Here is a 22,549-nt window from a genome sequence, read left to right on the forward strand (position 1 = left end):
GGATCCAAGGTGAGGTAGCCAATTGGATACAAAATTGGCTTGACGACAGAAGACAGAGGGTGGTTGTAGAGGGTTGTTTTTCAAACTGGATGCCTGTGTCCAGCGGTGTGCCTCAGGGATCGGTGCTGGGTCCGCTGTTATTTGTTATTTATATTAATGATTTGGATGAGAATTTAGGAGGCATGGTTAGTAAGTTTGCAGATGACACCAAGATTGGTGGCATTGTGGACAGTGAAGAAGGTTATCTAGGATTGCAACGGGATCTTGATCAATTGGGCCAGTGGGCCGATGAATGGCAGATGGAGTTTAATTTAGATAAATGTGAGGTGATGCATTTTGGTAGATCGAATCGGGCCAGGACCTACTCCGTTAATGGTAGGGCGTTGGGGAGAGTTATAGAACAAAGAGATCTGGGAGTACAGATTCATAGCTCCTTGAAAGTGGAGTCACAGGTGGATAGGGTGGTGAAGAAGGCATTCGGCATGCTTGGTTTCATTGGTCAGAACATTGAATGCAGGAGTTGGGATGTCTTGTTGAAGTTGTACAGGGCATTGGTGAGGCCACACTTGGAGTACTGTGTACAGTTCTGGTCACCCTATTATAGAAAGGATATTATTAAACTAGAAAGAGTGCAGAAAAGATTTACTAGGATGCTACCGGGACTTGATGGTTTGACTTACAGGGAGAGGTTAGACAGACTGGGACTTTTTTCCCTGGAGAGTAGGAGGTTAAGGGGTGATCTTATAGAAGTCTATAAAATAATGAGGGGCATAGATAAGGTCGATAGTCAAAATATTTTCCCAAATGTAGGGGAGTCTATAACGAGGGGGCATAGATTTAAGGTGAGAGGGGAGAGATACAAAAGGGTCCAGAGGGGCAATTTTTTCACTCAAAGGGTGGTGAGTGTCTGGAACGAGCTGCCAGAGGCAGTAGTAGAGGCGGGTACAATTTTGTCTTTTAAAAAGCATTTGGACAGTTACATGGGTAAGATGGGTATAGAGGGATATGGGCCAAGTGCAGGCAATTGGGACTAGATTAGTGGTATAAACTGGGCGACATGGACATGTTGGGCCGAAGGGCCTGTTTCCATGTTGTAACTTCTATGATTCTATGAGGAGTGAGTTGGCTATGATAGATTGGGGAGCTTCATTAAAAGGCATGACGGTGGATAGGCAATGGCTAACGTTTAAGGAACAAATGCATGAATTGCAACAATTATACATTCCTTTCTGGCGCAAAAACACAAAAGGAAAAGCAGCCCAACCATGGCTAACAAAAGATATTAAGGATATTATTAGATCCAAAGAGGAGTCATATAAAGTTGCCAGAAAAAGTAGCAAGCCTGAGGATTGGGAGCAGTTTAGAATTCCGCAAAAAAGGACCAAGAGATTGATTAAGAGGGGAAAAATAGAGTATGAGAGTAAACTTGCAAGGAACATAAATGCGGACTGTAAAAGCTTCTACAAGTATGTAAAAAGAAAAAGATTAGTGAAGACAAATGTAGGTCCCTTACAGTCAGAAACGGGAGAATTTATAATAGGGAACAAGGAAATGGCAGAGCAATTAAACAAATACTTTGGTTCTGTCTTCATGGAAGAGGACACAAATAACTTCCCAGAAATGCTAGGGAACCAAGGGACTAGTAAGAAGGAGGAATTAAAGGAAATTAATATCAGTAAAAAAATAGTGCTGGAGAAATTAATGGGACTGAAAGCCAATAAATCCCCAGGGCCTGATAATCTGTATCCCAGAGTACTAAAAGAGGTAGCCTTGGAAACAGTGGATCCACTGGTTGTCATCTTCCAAAATTCTATAGATTATGGAACAGTTCCTGCAGATTGGAGGGTGGCAAATGTAACCCCACTATTTAAAAAAGGAAGGAGAGAAAACAGGGAACTATAGACCGGTTAGTCTAACATCAGTAGCAGGGAAAATGCTAGAGTCTATTATAAAGGATGTGATAACAGAACACTTAGAAAATATCAACGGGATTAGACAAAGTCAACATGAATTTATGAAAGGGAAATCATGTTTGACAAACCTCCTGGAGTTTTTTTGAGGATGTAACTGGTAGAATAGGTAAGGGAGAACCAGTGAATGTGGTTTATTTGGATTTTCAGAAGGTCTTTGATAAAGTCCCACATAAGAGGTTAGTGTGCAAAATTAAAGCATACGGGATTGAAAATTGGTTAACAGACAGGAAACAGAGAATAGGAATAAATGGGTCTTTTTCAGGGTGGCAGGCAGTGACTAGTGGGGTACCGCAGGGATCAGTGCTTGGGCCCCAGCTATTCACAATATATATCAATGATTTGGATGAGGGAACCAAATGTAATATTTCCAAGTTTGCTGACAACACAAAACTAGGTGGGATCGTGAGTTGTGAGGAGGATGCAAAGAGGCTTCAAGGCAATTTAGACACGTTGAGTGAGTGGGCAAATACATGGCAGATGCAGTATAATGTGGATAAATGTGAAGTTATCCACTTCGGAAGGAAAAAGAGAGGCAGAGTATTATTTAAATGGTGATAGATTGGGGAATGTTGATATACAAAGGGACCTGGGTGTCCTTTACACCAGTCACTGAAAGCAAACATGCAGGTGCAGCAAGCAGTTAGGAAGGCAAGAGGATTTGAGTACAGGAGCAAGGATGTCTTACTGCAGTTATACAGGGCCTTGGTGAGACCACACCTGGAGTATTGTGTGCAGTTTTGGTTTCCTTACCTAAGAAAGGATATACTTGCCATAGAGGGAGTGCAGCGAAGGTTCACCAGACTGATTCCTGGGATGGCAGGACTGTCGAATGAGGAGACATTGGGTCGACTAGGCCTATATTCACTAGAGTTTAGAAGAATGAGAGGGGATCTCATTGAAATGTATAAAATTCTGACAGGGCTAGACAGACTGGATGCAGGGAGCAGGATACGGGATAGGACATTTAGGACTGAGATGAGGAGAAATTTCTTCATTCAGAGGGTGGTGAACCTGTGGAATTCTCTACCACAGAAGGCTGTGGAGGCCAAGTCACTGAATATATTTAAGAAGGAGATAGATAGATTTCTAGACACAGAAGGCATCAAGGGGTATGGGGAGAGAGCAGGAATATGGTATTGAGATAGAGGGTCAGCCATGATCATATTGAATGGCGGAGCAGGCCCTAAGGGCCGAATGACCTACTCCTGCTCCTAATTTCTATGTTAAAAAAGCATACGGGATCCTGGGCTTTATAAATAGAGGCATAGAATACAAAAGCAAGGAAGTTATGTTGAACCTTTATAAAACACTGGTTCGGCCACAGCTGGAGTATTGTGTCCAATTCTGGGCACTGCAATTTAGGAAGGATGTGAAGGCCTTAGAGAGGGTGCAGAAAAGATTTACTAGAATGATTCCAGGGATGAGGAACTTTAGTTACATGGATAGACTGGAGAAGCTGGAATTGTTCTCTTTAGAGCAGAGCAGATTAAGAGGAGATTTGAAAGAAGTATTCAAAATCATGAAGAGTTTAGATAAAGTAAATAAAGAGAATCTGTTCCCATTGGCAGAAAGGTCGAGAACCAGAGGACACCGATTTAAGGTGATTGGCCAAAGAACCAAAGGCGACATGAGGAAAAACTTTTTTACGCAGCGAGTAGTTATAATCTGGAATATGCTGCCTGAAAGGGTGGTGGAAGCAGATTCAATTGTGGTTTTCAAAAAGGAATTGGATAAATACCGGAAGGGAAAAAATCTGCAGGGTTACGGGGAAAAGAGCGGACAAATGGGACTAACTGGATTGCTCATACAAAGAGCCGGCACAGGCTCGATGGGCTGAATGGCCTCCTTCTGTGCTGTAACCATTCTATGATTAAGCTATCTAATCAACAACCCGTTTCTCTTCAAACAACAGGGTCTTCCTATACCAGCGCTCAGCATTATCCGGTAGGAACTTACCCACAGTGCATTTAATCAGGATACTGCTGCTTGAACAGATCTACTTACAAACACCCCTGATGGATCAATGTACTGTTGAGGGTGGCACTCTGCCATCTCGAATAGAAAACTGTTTGGTTCAATCCCTGGGAAGTACATAGTTAGCTGACCTCACCAAGGGCCGTAGTTGGGGTGACACAGTTGACCTCAGCGCCTGATGATGCACCTTACTAATTGAATTCACCATTAACCATCCAGGCTTACACACTAAGTGTTTGAGATATCAGAAAGCTGCCAGTGTCTGTGGAACTGTAGCTCCAGAAGAGTAGGTGCCATCAGGAGAGGAAGAGAAACTGGAAAAAGAAAAACACAAAGCTGCTCGTGTTAGCCCCCAGCTCAAGTTATTAGTCCAGGGAAGGATGAAGCAGTAGTTTGGGTACAGACCTTTTATCACTGGGACCAAGACTCAAACTTTGCCCAGACTGGTGGGATGAAAGTCTCCTCTCTGGTGGTTGGAAAGATTCTACATAAAATTAAATTGGATAGTCTTAATCCATCTCCTAGTGGGCACAGGCCCACATTACAAAACAGCCTCTATATCAGCACTAAACTGACAGTCCCAAACAGTAGGCCATAGGATGGGGAAATGGACAAATGTGACAGGTACAATAGGGGTGCTCGAGGTCAGGGCTGAGACATGTTAAGGTATCGTGTCCGTGTTGTACGTGACCCGAGACTGCTCGATACTGATATGGGGAAAGGTTCCATTCCCCAGCACCAACATCTCACCTTGAGCACAAAACTGACAGGAAAAGTAAACGCCGCTCTGAGCGAGTCCATGGGGCACAGTATAAACATACTGGAGACGAAGCTGTGTTAAAGGAAGTGATCTTTATTGTTACGTATTCACAGAACAGGCAGGTTGTATACAAACCCGCTGGATGCAGACATGCTAAACGTACGGGACACATTACACGCAGTATAACCCAATGTGTACAAAGGTTCAACCCATCTCAGACATCACGATCAAATCAGCAAAGCCCTTCTAAAATCACTGCCTTAGAAAGGTAGCCTGACAAAAGGAAGTAAACGGGCACTTCATCGGAACTCCTCTGGGTGACAACAGGCCAGAGCGACCAACCATGTCTCTACTGCCGACTAAAAAAAAAACAAAATCAGAAGGGCCGTCATGGAAAATACTCGTTCCCCTTAAACTGTCCCCTTTTAAACACTAGTCAAATTACCACTCATTACTGGGGTGACCTCACTGCTGAGAAGTACACACTGAACCAGACTTAAGATTGAAGGTATAAAATCATTAACATTGGACAAATGTGCCTAAGCCTTTCAACAAATAAACATACATGTTTTACATTTGGGGAGGGGGTGGGGGCGGGGCAGTAACTGCTCTTATGATCCAGATTCCCACCTAATTTACAAGGGACGTCTGGGGATGGGGGCTGGAGCAGGACTAAATCAAGACTGTTGCCGTTGGTTGCCTGCTAACCGATCAATCATCTTCCTTTTGAACATGGCTAGCAGCTGCTAAGTGCACTGCCATGGCAAAGGTTCCCCAGGGGCAGCAAATGGACTCGGTAATGATCTCAGCTCCTGTGTTTACTCAACCTCCCGCCCGTTCGATCAACTGACTGAAACCGCAATCGGCTTTGACACGGAGACAAAGGCACTGTTCTGTCGACTTTTAGGAAGCTCATTGGCAGGAAGAAGTGTTTTATGTTCTAGGCACATTACGGAGAAGCTTGAGAGAGAGAGAGAGAGAGAGAGAGGCGGGGTTCAGATCGATCTGTACCGACGTCGACTCTGGCAGAGGCCACAGCTCAGTGTCCACGTGGCGTCGTCTTACCAACGTTCAACCGGTCAGAGTGTGGAAATGGATTATAAAAGTACAAGCGCCCGGATTTGTTTTTTTTTAGCAATTTCCTTAGATGTTCGTTTGGTTAGAATGCCACAATCGACAGCATTTTACGATAAAAACATAAGACTTATATTAAAAAAAACAGCAGCACTCTGACTGTGAAACTGAAAGCAGGCATTGGAGCTTGCACACAAGCAATTTCTCAAACCACCTGATAACTGTGTGAGACCTTTAGGCCGAGGGTATCCCAAAAAAACACAGGCTGGACTTCAAGCAGACAGACCCTAAGGTATCTGAAACCCCGATATAAAAAGTGAAAAAGTGGCCTGAAATGAAACAGGAAGGAAGATCTACTTTTAGTTTACACCGATATACAAGACATTAAAATGCAGGAGCGGGAAGTGGGGGGGTGGGAGCACAGCCCCGTTTCCTCTAGTTCATTCAGAGCTACGTTATATAAAGAAACAAATGGTGCGCAAGAAAAAGCAAGCAATAGGCCGGGTACTAACTGTGACCAGCAGCCCCCCCACCCCACAACATCGTTATGAGTTACTCAATGCACTGGTTATATTATACATTATATACTTTTAAAAGGTACCTGCAGTACAACGGGAAGAAAGATCAAAACTTTGAAATCAGTACATTCACTTTGGAAAGTTTGCACAGGTTGAGTGCAGACAATCTGTGAGCACAGACGGTTCCAGCTGGTGCGGTTGTCGGATAAACGGTCAATTTTAAAAATTATTTCGATTCCAATTTTTAAAAAAAAATATCTATCCATATATATATATTCATCTGTTTACACAACCCAAGGCTTCAGATCAAAAGGAGCATTGGGCTCCCCCCTCCTGCAGCACAATGGGTGTCCATTCTCTTTCCTTAAATAGTCTTCACATCCAAACTCAAATTTGTGACTTTGCTGCAGCACTGAAGTGCTGTTTGATCGAGGGTGCGATGTTCTTGGTGTAGATCCAATGGGTGGGTATCAGATGCTAACTGCACACTGATTTCTCCAGCGAGAGCTGCCGCATGACACCAGGGAGAACCGTCAATGCCAGGAAAGATGGTTTTTTATATATATATATATATATATATAAAAAACATAATATATATATATTAAAAAGAACTGAGCGTGACAAGTGCCAACATCACAGACAACAGGATTAGTTTGGGGGTCATCTTATGACAGGATCTATTCCACTACAAAGCTTTGCTTTCAGCTGCGCTCACTGAGGTTCCTGTGAGGTGGCAGCGGGAGGGGCCCCTCTAGTACACAGAGTTGTTTCGGATCCCGCAGCACAGCACCATGCTGAAAATCATCTCGAGGATCTGAAATGGAGGTGAAGAGAAGAAAAAAAAAATTGTAAATAGGAAAACGTTCCCGAGCTCGGTTTCAAGTCCGGCTCGGCTACCAGAAGCTCGAAAACAATAGTCGCACTTCCCCATGAAACCACCTGGACTGGATTTTAAAACCGTTCATCCATCCCTGATCTGCACTAACTTAACTGATCTCAGCTAGGTAGAATTTGGGTTGGCCTCCTGGAAAAGGGAGAGAAACACCTGATCGCTATCCAGCGAACCTGCTGGAAAGTCTGAAGGCATTGGGTCAAGATTGAATCAGGCTCAGTGGTGATGATTTCCATGGTAAAATATTCTGCTAACATACAGGGGTGGGGGGGGCGAACTTGGTGGTGCGTGTAATTTGGGCAGGCCGTGGGCCCAGAGGCGTCAGCGGGGGACCCGACCCATTTTGGTTTGGGGTCCTCGTCATGTGATTGGTGAGCTGACAGCACGAGAAGTACTCCCCAATAGGCAGCTCACCAAATCAAGAGGCAGGAAATTGGGCAGGGCAGCCAAATGGGAAGGGCCCGCAGCGGCACCTTGAAGGGAAAAGGTGGAAGCTTCAGGAGTAAAAACAAGCAGCACTTCAGAGCACTTTTGCAGAACCTACAGCAGAAATTACATTAGATTTTGAAGCCTTTAAGAATGAAAACCCACAAGTAGCTGCCATACAAACGTGATTCAAACCGGCATCTAGCTCTCCCCGACTGCAGCTGAGGATCCCTTTAATTTACACTGACAATGGCCACCTCCAGACTTGTACTGCCCATGTTTGGTAGGTAGGAGCAGGAACCATCAGTACTCAGGTGGGCAAGGGTAGAAAATAGTGGCCTGGTCTTAACAGTCACATTGATCCCGATCAGCATATATGCCTGAGGCTCACGCCCATTTCCGGTGGGAAATCTGACCACATTGGATTGAAGTTCACCCAAAAATTGGACCAGACGGGAACTCTGGTTAAGTCGGCGCATCAGTTCCAACGGCTAACTTGGTCCCACTGCCATCCCATTTTTAAGTGCGGAGGGAGGGGGGAGGGGGGAACGAGAATGGACATGTGACCCGAGATTGCCAATTCACTGGCCATTAGTGCTGAATTAGGAACAATTATATGCTCTGAGCCCACACACATTAGAAATCACATTAAGTGGCCCAAACTTCTTTCATGTAGGAGCTTTTACAGCTGGCAGACTTTGATCCATTGGATTCAAACCCAGGGTCTAGAGGTAAAAGGCCATTGTATCAATCGACTTATTCCTTCCCGTCCTTTACAAAGCAAACATTCAGTAGGGTATCCTGTGTGCAAGGGAATCCCTGTATTATCTGTGATCCCTGCTGTTAGAGACGGGAAGTTTCATACCATGATGACTGCAACGATGACGGCAGCGATCCCAATGATGTACAGCTTCTCAGTGAACAGTTCGTTGATCCGTGTGCCACAGTCCGCCTAAGAAACCAAATGACATTAGCAAAGCACCTTGAGCTAGGCTCGCCATCAGTTACTGCAACTCAATGAAAACTTACTATATTTCACAAACACCCTCCAAATGTCCCATCACTCGAGTTGTCAAGTTGCCCACTAAATGTACCGGCATCAACACACTCTTGGAAGCCAACCACTGCATTTAATATTGTGTTCTGATCTTAATTCATGACCTTAAATTGTTCCCATCTCCAATGACAGACGTGTAACCACCAGCACTTCACCCTACACCTCAAAATGCTCTCTCCAACCATCCAAGTTTGGAAAAACAGAATCTAATTGTACTGCTGGCTGTTTTTCACAGGTATAGTGAACATAATATAGTAACGTCAACTCCGTTACACTTTACTGTACCTCAAACCTTTAAGGGCTATAAAATTGCCATATTCCCACTTGGTTCGATGCACGATAAAGTTCCCTTGGCTAAACGCCAATCTAGGAAGAGCAAAGTGATATTGTTCTACTTCCTACATCAGGCCTTTGACAAAGTATGCCAGTTTAATGACAATGTCCAATTGGGGGCAGCTTTGCACTGTTGCTCATGCCCCATTGGCACTGGACTGTGACTGGCCCAACACATTTCACATTCGACACCGAAGACATCAGTCCAGGCTGGATTTGAACCCATGACTCAAAGAAAAAGACCAGTGTATATCCCAGAATGTTATGTTAGAGGCAACTTAAAATGGTCACAGCATACTGTAAATTCTTCAATTACTGACTATAAGTGATCTTCAATATTTAAGATACACAATGGAGGGAACAGAAGTAGTACTGGAAGACAGTAATAATAAACTCACGGGGACAATTTTCCTGTCCAGGGAACACATATTTTTCACAGGGAAAGGAAAAAGGGTGCAGAGAGCTGGTACAGTGGGTTCATATGTTATATCATTTCAGGTGATGCATTAAAACCAGCAGCCAGCTGGTGGGGCTGTTGAGCTATTACAGGGATAGTAAAGGCAGATTGTCAGATTCTGACAGTAAACCCCGGGTTATTTACTCTGTGCAAGGCAGATCAACTCTCAGGCTGCCAACCAGTCCAGGGCAATGTCCACCTCTCTGAGTTTCAGGTTATAACCAGACATGTAACAAGCAATAGAGAGATGAAGCAAATTAAGTGTGAAAAACCCTTCTTTCCAGGTCTGTTTGTGACACTGAATTTTCAGGCAATTTTTATCCAGAAAATATAATAACCCTCTCTCACAAACCCCCCCCCACCACCCAACCTCTCATCCCTCAAAAAATTAATTCTTTTTTTAAAAAATGGAAGTGTCTGGAAAATAATTTTTATTTTAATAAAAGACATTTTTGCTCCTCTTTTGTCCCCACTTTTTCTCAAGGCGTTGACTTCTGCTGGGGTACAATTTCACAGGCGCTGACAGCCCTCTAGTACCTTGGCCAATTTGCCCAGTCACTTATGAACCTGAACAGCAAGTGTCAGCAGGATATTCGTCTGCGGAGGGCATCACACGCAAGCCCGATCCTAACCTCACCAACATCAGGGTATTTCCCAGCAGAAGCCACTCGATAGCCATTGGGAATGGGATCTCTGGTTGATTTTCACCTCCCCCCCACTCCCACCCCGGCCCAGGGTCACTGAGGCCAATTGTAACAGCACAAATCCTGCCCCGGCTGAGATCGGCTAACTCAGTATAGGCCAGGATTATGTCTGGGGTCCTCCCTCATCTGTACAGCCTAGTGCTACACTGTAGGAGGTCCCTCGGGTGACTGAGTTTCAGTAAATGAGCAACCAGCTGTTTCATGAGGGATCAGTTACAGGAGAGGACAGCAAGAGAATAAACTGGTACTTACTTTGGTCAGAAACACACCTATCCCCTCCTGTTTGGGGCAAAGCTCAGATGACAAAAACTTGGATGCAAAGTTGGGTCCACAGCAGTCCAGCTGAATGAGTGGGAGAGAAACAAAATGAGTTTAAAATAAGCTTGGGGGAGCCTATCCTTGATATGGTGACTAACACAGCAAGAGGACAAGATGGAATTTTTAATGAACCTACGACCTTCTAACTCAGAGGCAAGAGTGTTACAGTCGAGCTAAACCGACAACACTGCACTGGCTCAGACCAGTAGGCCCAAGTCCAACACCCGAGGGGCAGACCAGTGTCTCTTGCACTTGTTCACAAGCCCACGAGTCATGTCGCATCGATTGGCAGTTTAAGCAGGGACATACCTAGCCAAGCACATGAATAAAGCATCATTGTCATCATGATCATCATCCCAGGCACCTGGGCCTACAGCAACACAAGTTTCTCAGAGCTCCGTCTATCAGCATCTCAACGATAATGAGACACAACCTCATTCCCGGGAGCTTAAAGTAGCCGGTTATTTGCAGCTTGCAGGTTACGACAGGTAACCCCTCTCCTCCATTCCCAGTTCCTCAGTATCCAGAGTCCCGAGATCTTCCTGTTCTTGTATCACCTGGGTTCACAGCGAGTACAGGAATCCCGGGCGGGGAGGAGCCTGCCCGATTTTCTGTCCTTTCAAAATAAGGGTTGAATATCGGGCGGGTTCTGTTCAGGGTGCGCACTTCTCCCCCGTCTGATTTTCATGTACTCGCTGCACCAGGTGAGCCAATGCTCCCAGGCGCAGGAACAGGAAAAATTCACCTCCTCGTCTCTGACTCTCCATTAATGCCCCTTTTCCCTTGTGTTTTCCTTGCACGTTCTCCTTTCACTTTGCCTCCCAGAGCCACAACGTGGGACAAGCCCTCCGAGACGGCAAGTAAACCTCTCCTGGCAGCCATGTAAAATTGACCCCTTCCGTTTCCTCAATTTCCCGATCTCCCGGGGTGGGGGTTGGGAGGGGAGTCGGGAGAAGAGTGCGTAACCTGTGTTCAGATCCTTAGTGCGACCGAGATACCTCATTCACCAGGCAAGGACATGGTCAGCAGCCCCACCTCTTCCTCTTTCAATTTCCCCATTATTTTCTCATCCTGACGTTCCTTTCACTATTAGAAGGGATGTCATCAAATTCCCACCCCCAACGCTGAACACGAGTAAAGTGAGCTTCCACCCTCCCCCCCCCCCGGACCAAAATGATTCTTACAGAAGATTTAACAGGAACACAGGCAGTTCCACATGATACCCCCCACCCCTCAGAGAGAAGTGAAACGGGCAATTGCGACAGGCTCCTAGCTAGAGCATGAATAAAAAAGAAACAAGAACGTTTCACAGGGTTTCTCGTAACTTTGGCTGGAGTGCGGCACAAACTCTAAAGATATGACATGAACGGCTATTTTTAGCGACCACGTGACTGCTTCGGGGGTGGGGGCTTCCCCCGATCTCCCCCTGCGGAAATTCTAGACAAGGCGATTACAAACAGCAAGTTCAAATTTTACACAGCAACACCACAAGGCCAAAGCCAGGTCACAAAGTGATGCTCATTCACGGCCAGAACTCAGTCAAATTGTGCAGCATAATTGAGAATATATCGGTGTCTCACCGCATTGTGCAATGCGACCAGCACGGCTTTAGCCTGCTCCTTCTTCTCCGGGCTTTGCAGCGGCATAATGTAAGCAGTGGAGGCTTGGTCATAGAACGCTTTCATCTCCTTAGCTACCTGTGAGAAAAATCAAAAGCTTAGCTCCAAGAGACAGTGCACGCGAGGGGTCGGGGGAGCGTACACGAGACCCCGCTCTCATCCCCTCACCCCTCAGGAACACATCTGCGAGACTCTCAGGAACACATTTTTTTTTAAAAGGCACCACGTTACCCAGTACAACGTCCACTAGTCCTGTTCCTCCCAGTACAACGTCCACCAGTCCTGTTCCCCCCAGGACAAGGTCCACTAGTCCTGTTCCCCACAGTACAACGTCCACTAGTCCTGTTCCCCCCAGTACAAGGTCCACTAGTCCTGTTCCCCCCAGTACAAGGTCCACTAGTCCTGTTCCCCCCAGTACAACGTCCACTAGTCCTGTTCCCCCCAGTACAAGGTCCACTAGTCCTGTTCCCCCCAGTACAAGGTCCACTAGACCTGTTCCTCCCAGTACAAGGTCCACTAGTCCTGTTCCCCCCAGTACAACGTCCACTAGTCCTGTTCCCCGCAGTACAAGGTCCACTAGTCCTGTTCCCCCCAGTACAAGGTCCACTAGACCTGTTCCTCCCTGTACAATGTCCACTAGTCCTGTTCCTCCCAGTACAAGGTCCACTAGTCCTGTTCCCCCCAGTACAACGTCCACTAGTCCTGTTCCCCCCAGTACAACGTCCACTAGTCCTGTTCCTCCCTGTACAATGTCCACTAGTCCTGTTCCTCCCAGTTCAACGTCCACTAGACCTGTTCCTCCCAGTACAACGTCCACTAGTCCTGTTCCCCCCAGTTCAACGTCCACTAGACCTGTTCCCCCCAGTACAAGGTCCACCAGTCCTGTTCCTCCCTGTACAAGGTCCACTAGTCCTGTTCCCCCCAGTACAACGTCCACTAGTCCTGTTCCTCCGAGTACAACGTCCACTAGTCCTGTTCCCCCCAGTACAACGTCCACTAGTCCTGTTCCCCCCAGTACAACGTCCACTAGTCCTGTTCCCCCCAGTACAATGTCCACTAGTCCTGTTCCCCCCAGTACAATGTCCACTAGTCCTGTTCCTCCGAGTACAACGTCCACTAGTCCTGTTCCCCCCAGTACAACGTCCACTAGTCCTGTTCCCCCCAGTACAACGTCCACTAGTCCTGTTCCCCACAGTACAACGTCCACTAGTCCTGTTCCCCCCAGTACAACGTCCACTAGTCCTGTTCCTCCCAGTACAAGGTCCACTAGTCCTGTTCCCCCCAGTACAACGTCCACTAGTCCTGTTCCTCCCAGTTCAACGTCCACTAGTCCTGTTCCTCCCTGTACAACGTCCACTAGTCCTGTTCCCCCCAGTACAACGTCCACTAGTCCTGTTCCTCCCAGTTCAACGTCCACTAGTCCTGTTCCTCCCTGTACAACGTCCACTAGTCCTGTTCCTCCCTGTACAACGTCCACTAGTCCTGTTCCTCCCTGTACAACGTCCACTAGTCCTGTTCCCCCCAGTACAACGTCCACTAGTCCTGTTCCTCCCTGTACAACGTCCACTAGTCCTGTTCCCCCCAGTACAACGTCCACTAGTCCTGTTCCTCCCAGTACAACGTCCACTAGTCCTGTTCCTCCCAGTACAACGTCCACTAGTCCTGTTCCTCCCTGTACAACGTCCACTAGTCCTGTTCCCCCCAGTACAACGTCCACTAGTCCTGTTCCTCCCAGTACAACGTCCACTAGTCCTGTTCCTCCCAGTACAACGTCCACTAGTCCTGTTCCTCCCTGTACAACGTCCACTAGTCCTGTTCCTCCCTGTACAACGTCCACTAGTCCTGTTCATCCCAGTACAACGTCCACTAGTCCTGTTCCTCCCAATACAACGTCCACTAGTCCTGTTCATCCCAGTACAACGTCCACTAGTCCTGTTCATCCCAGTACAACGTCCACTAGTCCTGTTCCCCCCAGTACAACGTCCACTAGTCCTGTTCCTCCCAGTACAACGTCCACTAGTCCTGTTCCCCCCAGTACAACGTCCACTAGTCCTGTTCCCCCCAGTACAACGTCCACTAGTCCTGTTCCCCCCAGTACAACGTCCACTAGTCCTGTTCCCCCCAGTACAACGTCCACTAGTCCTGTTCCCCCCAGTACAACGTCCACTAGTCCTGTTCCTCCCAGTACAACGTCCACGAGTCCTGTTCCTCCCAGTACAACGTCCACTAGTCCTGTTCCCCCCAGTACAACGTCCACTCGTCCTGTTCCCCCCAATACAACGTCCACTAGTCCTGTTCCTCCCAGTACAACGTCCACTAGTCCTGTTCCCCCCAGTACAACGTCCACTAGTCCTGTTCCCCCCAGTACAACGTCCACTAGTCCTGTTCCCCCCAGTACAACGTCCACTCGTCCTGTTCCCCCCAGTACAACGTCCACTAGTCCTGTTCCCCCCAGTACAACGTCCACTAGTCCTGTTCCCCCCAGTACAACGTCCACTAGTCCTGTTCCCCACAGTACAACGTCCACTAGTCCTGTTCCCCCCAGTACAACGTCCACTAGTCCTGTTCCCCCCAATACAACGTCCACTCGTCCTGTTCCCCCCAGTACAACGTCCACTAGTCCTGTTCCCCCCAGTACAACGTCCACTAGTCCTGTTCCCCCCAGTACAACGTCCACTAGTCCTGTTCCCCCCAGTACAACGTCCACTAGTCCTGTTCCCCCCAGTACAACGTCCACTAGTCCTGTTCCCCCCAGTACAACGTCCATTAGTCCTGTTCCCCCCAGTACAACGTCCAGTAGTCCTGTTCTTCCCAGTACAACGTCCACTAGTCCTGTTCCCCCCAGTACAACGTCCACTAGTCCTGTTCTTCCCAGTACAACGTCCACTAGTCCTGTTCTTCCCAGTACAACGTCCACTAGTCCTGTTCCCCCCCAGTACAATGTCCACTAGTCCTGTTCCCCCCAGTACAACGTCCACTAGTCCTGTTCTTCCCAGTACAACGTCCACTAGTCCTGTTCCCCCCAGTACAACGTCCACTCGTCCTGTTCCCCCCAGTACAACGTCCACTCGTCCTGTTCCTCCCAGTACAATGTCCACTAGTCCTGTTCTTCCCAGTACAAGGTCCACTAGTCCTGTTCCCCCCAGTACAACGTCCACTAGTCCTGTTCCCCCCAGTACAACGTCCACTAGTCCTGTTCCTCCCAGTACAACGTCCACTAGTCCTGTTCCTCCCAGTACAATGTCCACTAGTCCTGTTCTTCCCAGTACAAGGTCCACTAGTCCTGCTCCCCCCAGTACAACGTCCACTAGTCCTGTTCCTCCCAGTACAATGTCCACTAGTCCTGTTCTTCCCAGTACAAGGTCCACTAGTCCTGTTCCCCCCAGTACAACGTCCACTAGTCCTGTTCTTCCCAGTACAACGTCCACTAGTCCTGCTCCCCCCAATACAACGTCCACTAGTCCTGTTCCCCCCAGTACAACGTCCACTCGTCCTGTTCCCCCCAATACAACGTCCACTAGTCCTGTTCCTCCCAGTACAACGTCCACTAGTCCTGTTCCCCCCAGTACAACGTCCACTAGTCCTGTTCCCCCCAGTACAACGTCCACTCGTCCTGTTCCCCCCAGTACAACGTCCACTCGTCCTGTTCCTCCCAGTACAAGGTCCACTAGTCCTGTTCTTCCCAGTACAACGTCCACTAGTCCTGTTCCCCCCAGTACAACGTCCACTAGTCCTGTTCCCCCCAGTACAACGTCCACTCGTCCTGTTCCCCCCAGTACAACGTCCACTAGTCCTGTTCCTCCCAGTACAAGGTCCACTAGTCCTGTTCTTCCCAGTACAACGTCCACTAGTCCTGCTCCCCCCAGTACAATGTCCACTAGTCCTGTTCCCCCCAGTACAACGTCCACTAGTCCTGTTCCTCCCAGTACAACGTCCACTAGTCCTGTTCCCCCCAGTACAACGTCCACTCGTCCTGTTCCCCCCAGTACAACGTCCACTAGTCCTGTTCCTCCCAGTACAAGGTCCACTAGTCCTGTTCTTCCCAGTACAACGTCCACTAGTCCTGTTCCCCCCAGTACAACGTCCACTAGTCCTGTTCCCCGCAGTACAACGTCCACTAGTCCTGTTCCCCCCAGTACAACGTCCACTAGTCCTGTTCCCCCCAGTACAACGTCCACTAGTCCTGTTCCCCCCAGTACAACGTCCACTAGTCCTGTTCCCCGCAGTACAACGTCCACTAGTCCTGTTCCCCCCAGTACAACGTCCACTAGTCCTGTTCCCCCCAGTACAACGTCCACTAGTCTTGTTCCCCCCAATACAACGTCCACGAGTCCTGTTCCTCCCAGTACAACGTCCACTAGTCCTGTTCCTCCCAGTACAACGTCCACTAGTCCTGTTCCTCCCAGTACAACGTCCACTAGTCCTGTTCCTCCGAGTACAACGTCCACTAGTCCTGTTCCTCCCAGTACAACGTCCACTAGTCCTGTTCCCCCCAGTACAACGTCCACTAGTCCTGTTCCCCCCAGTACAACGTCCACTAGTCCTGTTCCCCGCAGTACAACGTCCACTAGTCCTGTTCCCCCCAGTACAACGTCCACTAGTCCTGTTCCCCCCAGTACAACGTCCACTAGTCCTGTTCCCCCCAGTACAACGTCCACTAGTCCTGTTCCCCCCAGTACAACGTCCACTAGTCCTGTTCCCCCCAGTACAACGTCCACTAGTCCTGTTCCCCCCAGTACAACGTCCACTAGTCCTGTTCCCCGCAGTACAACGTCCACTAGTCCTGTTCCCCCCAGTACAACGTCCACTAGTCCTGTTCCCCCCAGTACAACGTCCACTAGTCCTGTTCCTCCCTGTACAACGTCCACCAGTCCTGTTCCCCGCAGTACAACGTCCACTAGTCCTGTTCCCCCCAGTACAACGTCCACTAGTCCTGTTCCCCCCAGTACAACGTCCACTAGTCCTGTTCCTCCCAGTACAAGGTCCACTAGTCCTGTTCCTCCGAGTACAAGGTCCACTCGTCCTGTTCCTCCCAGTACAAGGTCCACTCGTCCTGTTCCTCCCAGTACAACGTCCACTAGTCCTGTTCCTCCCAGTACAACGTCCACTAGTCCTGTTCCTCCCAGTACAACGTCCACTAGTCCTGTTCCTCCCAGTACAAGGTCCACTAGTCCTGTTCCTCCGAGTACAAGGTCCACTCGTCCTGTTCCTCCCAGTACAAGGTCCACTCGTCCTGTTCCTCCCAGTACAACGTCCACTAGTCCTGTTCCTCCGAGTACAACGTCCACTAGTCCTGTTCCTCCGAGTACAACGTCCACTAGTCCTGTTCCTCCGAGTACAACGTCCACTAGTCCTGTTCCTCCCAGTACAAGGTCCACTCGTCCTGTTCCTCCCAGTACAACGTCCACTAGTCCTGTTCCTCCGAGTACAAGGTCCACTGGTCCTGTTGCTCCCAGTACAAGGTCCACTCGTCCTGTTCCCCCCAGTACAACGTCCACTAGTCCTGTTCCCCACAGTACAACGTCCACTAGTCCTGTTCCCCCCAGTACAACGTCCACTAGTCCTGTTCCTCCGAGTACAAGGTCCACTGGTCCTGTTCCTCCCAGTACAAGGTCCACTCGTCCTGTTCCCCCCAGTACAACGTCCACTAGTCCTGTTCCCCCCAGTACAAGGTCCACTAGTCCTGTTCCTCCCAGTACAACGTCCACTAGTCCTGTTCCCCCCAGTACAACGTCCACTAGTCCTGTTCCTCCCAGTACAATGTCCATTAGTCCTGTTCTTCCCAGTACAACGTCCACTAGTCCTGTTCCCCCCAGTACAACGTCCACTAGTCCTGTTCCCCCCAGTACAACGTCCACTAGTCCTGTTCCCCCCAGTACAACGTCCACTAGTCCTGTTCCCCCCAGTACAACGTCCACTAGTCCTGTTCCCCCCAGTACAACGTCCACTCGTCCTGTTCCCCCCAGTACAATGTCCACTAGTCCTGTTCCCCCCAGTTCAACGTCCACTCGTCCTGTTCCTCCCAGTACAACGTACACTAGTCCTGTTCCCCCCAGTACAACGTCCACTAGTCCTGTTCCCCCCAGTACAACGTCCACTAGTCCTGTTCCTCCCAGTACAACGTCCAGTAGTCCTGTTCCCCCCAGTACAACGTCCACTAGTCCTGTTCCCCCCAGTACAACGTCCACTAGTCCTGTTCCCCCCAGTACAACGTCCACTAGTCCTGTTCCTCCCAGTACAACGTCCAGTAGTCCTGTTCCCCCCAGTACAACGTCCACTAGTCCTGTTCCCCCCAGTACAACGTCCACTAGTCCTGTTCCTCCCAGTACAACGTCCACTAGTCCTGTTCCCCCCAGTACAACGTCCACTAGACCTGTTCCCCCCAGTACAAGGTCCACTAGTCCTGTTCCTCCCAGTACAACGTCCAGTAGTCCTGTTCCCCCCAGTACAATGTCCACTCGTCCTGTTCCTCCCAGTACAACGTCCACTAGTCCTGTTCCCCCCAGTACAACGTCCACTAGTCCTGTTCCTCCCAGTACAACGTCCACTAGTCCTGTTCCTCCCAGTACAAGGTCCACTCGTCCTGTTCCTCCCAGTACAAGGTCCACTCGTCCTGTTCCTCCCAGTACAACGTCCACTAGTCCTGTTCCTCCCAGTACAACGTCCACTAGTCCTGTTCCCCCCAGTACAAGGTCCACTAGTCCTGTTCCTCCCAGTACAACGTCCACTAGTCCTGTTCCCCCCAGTACAAGGTCCACTAGTCCTGTTCCCCCCAGTACAACGTCCACTAGTCCTGTTCCTCCCAGTACAACGTCCACTAGTCCTGTTCCCCCCAGTACAAGGTCCACTAGTCCTGTTCTTCACAGTACAACGTCCACTAGTCCTGTTCCCCCCAGTACAAGGTCCACTAGTCCTGTTCTTCACAGTACAAGGTCCACTAGTCCTGTTCTTCACAGTACAATGTCCACTAGTCCTGTTCCTCCCAGTACAAGGTCCACTAGTCCTGTTCCCCCCAGTACAACGTCCACTAGTCCTGTTCCTCCCAGTACAATGTCCACTAGTCCTGTTCCTCCCAGTACAACGTCCACTAGTCCTGTTCCTCCCAGTACAACGTCCAGTAGTCCTGTTCCCCCCAGTACAATGTCCACTTGTCCTGTTCCTCCCAGTACAACGTCCACTAGTCCTGTTCCCCCCAGTACAACGTCCACTAGTCCTGTTCCTCCCAGTACAAGGTCCACTCGTCCTGTTCCTCCCAGTACAACGTCCACTAGTCCTGTTCCCCCCAGTACAACGTCCACTCGTCCTGTTCCTCCCAGTACAACGTCCACTAGTCCTGTTCCCCCCAGTACAACGTCCACTAGTCCTGTTCCCCCCAGTACAACGTCCACTAGTCCTGTTCTTCCCAGTACAACGTCCACTAGTCCTGTTCCTCCCAGTACAACGTCCACTCGTCCTGTTCCTCCCAGTACAACGTCCACTAGTCCTGTTCCCCCCAGTACAACGTCCACTAGTCCTGTTCCTCCCAGTACAACGTCCACTAGTCCTGTTCCTCCCAGTACAACGTCCACTAGTCCTGTTCCTCCCAGTACAACGTCCACTAGTCCTGTTCCCCCCAATACAACGTCCACTAGTCCTGTTCCTCCCAGTACAACGTCCACTAGTCCTGTTCCCCCCAGTACAATGTCCACGAGTCCTGTTCCCCCCAGTACAATGTTCACTAGTCCTGTTCCCCCCAGTACAACGTCCACTAGTCCTGTTCCCCCCAGTACAACGTCCACTAGTCCTGTTCCCCCCAGTACAACGTCCACTAGTCCTGTTCCCCCCAGTACAACGTCCACTAGTCCTGTTCCCCCCAATACAAGCTCCACTAGTCCTGTTCCCCCCAGTACAACGTCCACTAGTCCTGTTCCTCCCAGTTCAACGTCCACTAGTCCTGTTCCTCCCAGTACAACGTCCACTAGTCCTGTTCCTCCGAGTACAAGGTCCACTAGTCCTGTTCCCCACAGTACAAGCTCCACTAGTCCTGTTCCTCCCAGTTCAACGTCCACTAGTCCTGTTCCCCACAGTACAACGTCCACTAGTCCTGTTCCTCCCAGTTCAACGTCCACTAGTCCTGTTCCCCACAGTACAACGTCCACTAGTCCTGTTCCTCCCAGTACAACGTCCAGTAGTCCTGTTCCCCCCAGTACAACGTCCACTAGTCCTGTTCCCCCCAGTACAACGTCCACTAGTCCTGTTCCCCCCAGTACAACGTCCACTAGTCCTGTTCCCCCCAATACAACGTTCACTAGTCCTGTTCCTCCCAGTTCAACGTCCACTAGTCCTGTTCTTCCCAGTACAACGTCCACTAGTCCTGTTCCTCCCAGTTCAACGTCCACTAGTCCTGTTCCTCCCAGTACAACGTCCACTAGTCCTGTTCCCCCCAGTACAACGTCCACTAGTCCTGTTCCCCCCAGTACAACGTCCACTAGTCCTGTTCTTCCCAGTACAACGTCCACTAGTCCTGTTCCTCCCAGTACAAGGTCCACTAGTCCTGTTCCCCCCAGTACAACGTCCACTAGTCCTGTTCCCCCCAGTACAACGTCCACTAGTCCTGTTCATCCCAGTACAACGTCCACGAGTACTGTTCCCCCCAGTACAACGTCCACTAGTCCTGTTCCCCCCAGTACAACGTCCACTAGTCCTGTTCCCCCCAGTACAACGTCCACTAGTCCTGTTCCCCCCAGTACAACGTCCACTAGTCCTGTTCCTCCGAGTACAACGTCCACTAGTCCTGTTCCCCCCAGTACAACGTCCACTAGTCCTGTTCATCCCAGTACAACGTCCACTAGTCCTGTTCTTCCCAGTACAACGTCCACTAGTCCTGTTCCTCCGAGTACAAGGTCCACTAGTCCTGTTCCCCCCAGTACAACGTCCACTAGTCCTGTTCCCCCCAGTACAACGTCCACTAGTCCTGTTCCCCCCAGTACAACGTCCACTAGTCCTGTTCCCCCCAGTACAAGGTCCACTAGTCCTGTTCCCCCCAGTACAACGTCCACTAGTCCTGTTCCCCCCAGTACAACGTCCACTAGTCCTGTTCCCCCCAGTACAACGTCCACTAGTCCTGTTCCCCCCAGTACAACGTCCACTAGTCCTGTTCCCCCCAGTACAACGTCCACTAGTCCTGTTCTTCCCAGTACAACGTCCACTAGTCCTGATCCCCCCAGTACAAGGTCCACTCGTCCTGTTCCCCCCAGTACAAGGTCCACTAGTCCTGTTCCTCCCAGTACAAGGTCCACTAGTCCTGTTCCCCCCAGTACAACGTCCAGTAGTCCTGTTCCCCCCAGTACAATGTCCACTCGTCCTGTTCCTCCCAGTACAACGTCCACTAGTCCTGTTCCCCCCAGTACAACGTCCACTCGTCCTGTTCCTCCCAGTACAACGTCCACTAGTCCTGTTCCTCCCAGTACAACGTCCACTAGTCCTGTTCCCCCCAGTACAAGGTCCACTAGTCCTGTTCCTCCCAGTACAAGGTCCACTCGTCCTGTTCCCCCCAGTACAACGTCCACTAGTCCTGTTCCTCCCAGTACAACGTCCACTAGTCCTGTTCCTCCCAGTACAAGGTCCACTAGTCCTGTTCCTCCCAGTACAACGTCCACTAGTCCTGTTCCTCCCAGTACAACGTCCACTAGTCCTGTTCCTCCCAGTACAACGTTCACTAGTCCTGTTCCTCCCAGTACAACGTCCACTAGTCCTGTTCCTCCCAGTACAACGTCCAGTAGTCCTGTTCCTCCCAGTACAACGTCCACTAGTCCTGTTCCCCCCAGTACAACGTCCACTCGTCCTGTTCCTCCCAGTACAACGTCCACTAGTCCTGTTCCCCCCAGTACAAGGTCCACTAGTCCTGTTCCCCCCAGTACAAGGTCCACTAGTCCTGTTCCCCCCAGTACAAGGTCCACTAGTCCTGTTCCTCCCAGTACAACGTCCACTAGTCCTGTTCCTCCCAGTACAACGTCCACTAGTCCTGTTCCTCCCAGTACAACGTCCACTAGTCCTGTTCCCCCCAGTACAAGGTCCACTAGTCCTGTTCCCCCCAATACAACGTCCACTAGTCCTGTTCCTCCCAGTACAACGTCCACTAGTCCTGTTCCCCCCAATACAACGTCCACTAGTCCTGTTCCCCCAGTTCAACATCCACTAGTCCTGTTCCTCCCAGTACAACGTCCACTAGTCCTGTTCCCCCCAGTACAACGTCCACTAGTCCTGTTCCCCCCAATACAACGTCCACTAGTCCTGTTCCCCCCAGTACAACGTCCACTAGTCCTGTTCCTCCCAGTACAACGTCCACTAGTCCTGTTCCTCCCAGTACAACGTCCACTAGTCCTGTTCCCCCCAGTACAACGTCCACTAGTCCTGTTCCCCCCAGTACAACGTCCACTAGTCCTGTTCCCCCCAGTACAACGTC

At 49.6% G+C, this 22,549-nt stretch overlaps 1 protein-coding gene across 1 annotated transcript in view; it reads right to left on the minus strand.

The window, feature by feature from the left end:
* Nucleotides 1–4,780: 4,780 nt before the first annotated feature.
* Nucleotides 4,781–22,549, minus strand: part of LOC137327874 (CD81 antigen-like) — an 82,001-nt gene continuing 64,232 nt past the window's right edge. The window contains exons 4-7 of the mRNA XM_067993758.1: nucleotides 12,067–12,183; nucleotides 10,421–10,510; nucleotides 8,483–8,569; nucleotides 4,781–7,113 (exon numbers count right to left, since the gene is read on the minus strand). Coding sequence (XP_067849859.1) covers nucleotides 7,051–7,113; nucleotides 8,483–8,569; nucleotides 10,421–10,510; nucleotides 12,067–12,183 — 357 coding nt within the window. The 3' untranslated portion in view covers nucleotides 4,781–7,050. The remainder of the gene's footprint in view (nucleotides 7,114–8,482; nucleotides 8,570–10,420; nucleotides 10,511–12,066; nucleotides 12,184–22,549) is intronic.

Source organism: Heptranchias perlo, chromosome 12 (assembly GCF_035084215.1).
Source record: "Heptranchias perlo isolate sHepPer1 chromosome 12, sHepPer1.hap1, whole genome shotgun sequence".
Classification (NCBI taxonomy): domain Eukaryota; kingdom Metazoa; phylum Chordata; class Chondrichthyes; order Hexanchiformes; family Hexanchidae; genus Heptranchias; species Heptranchias perlo.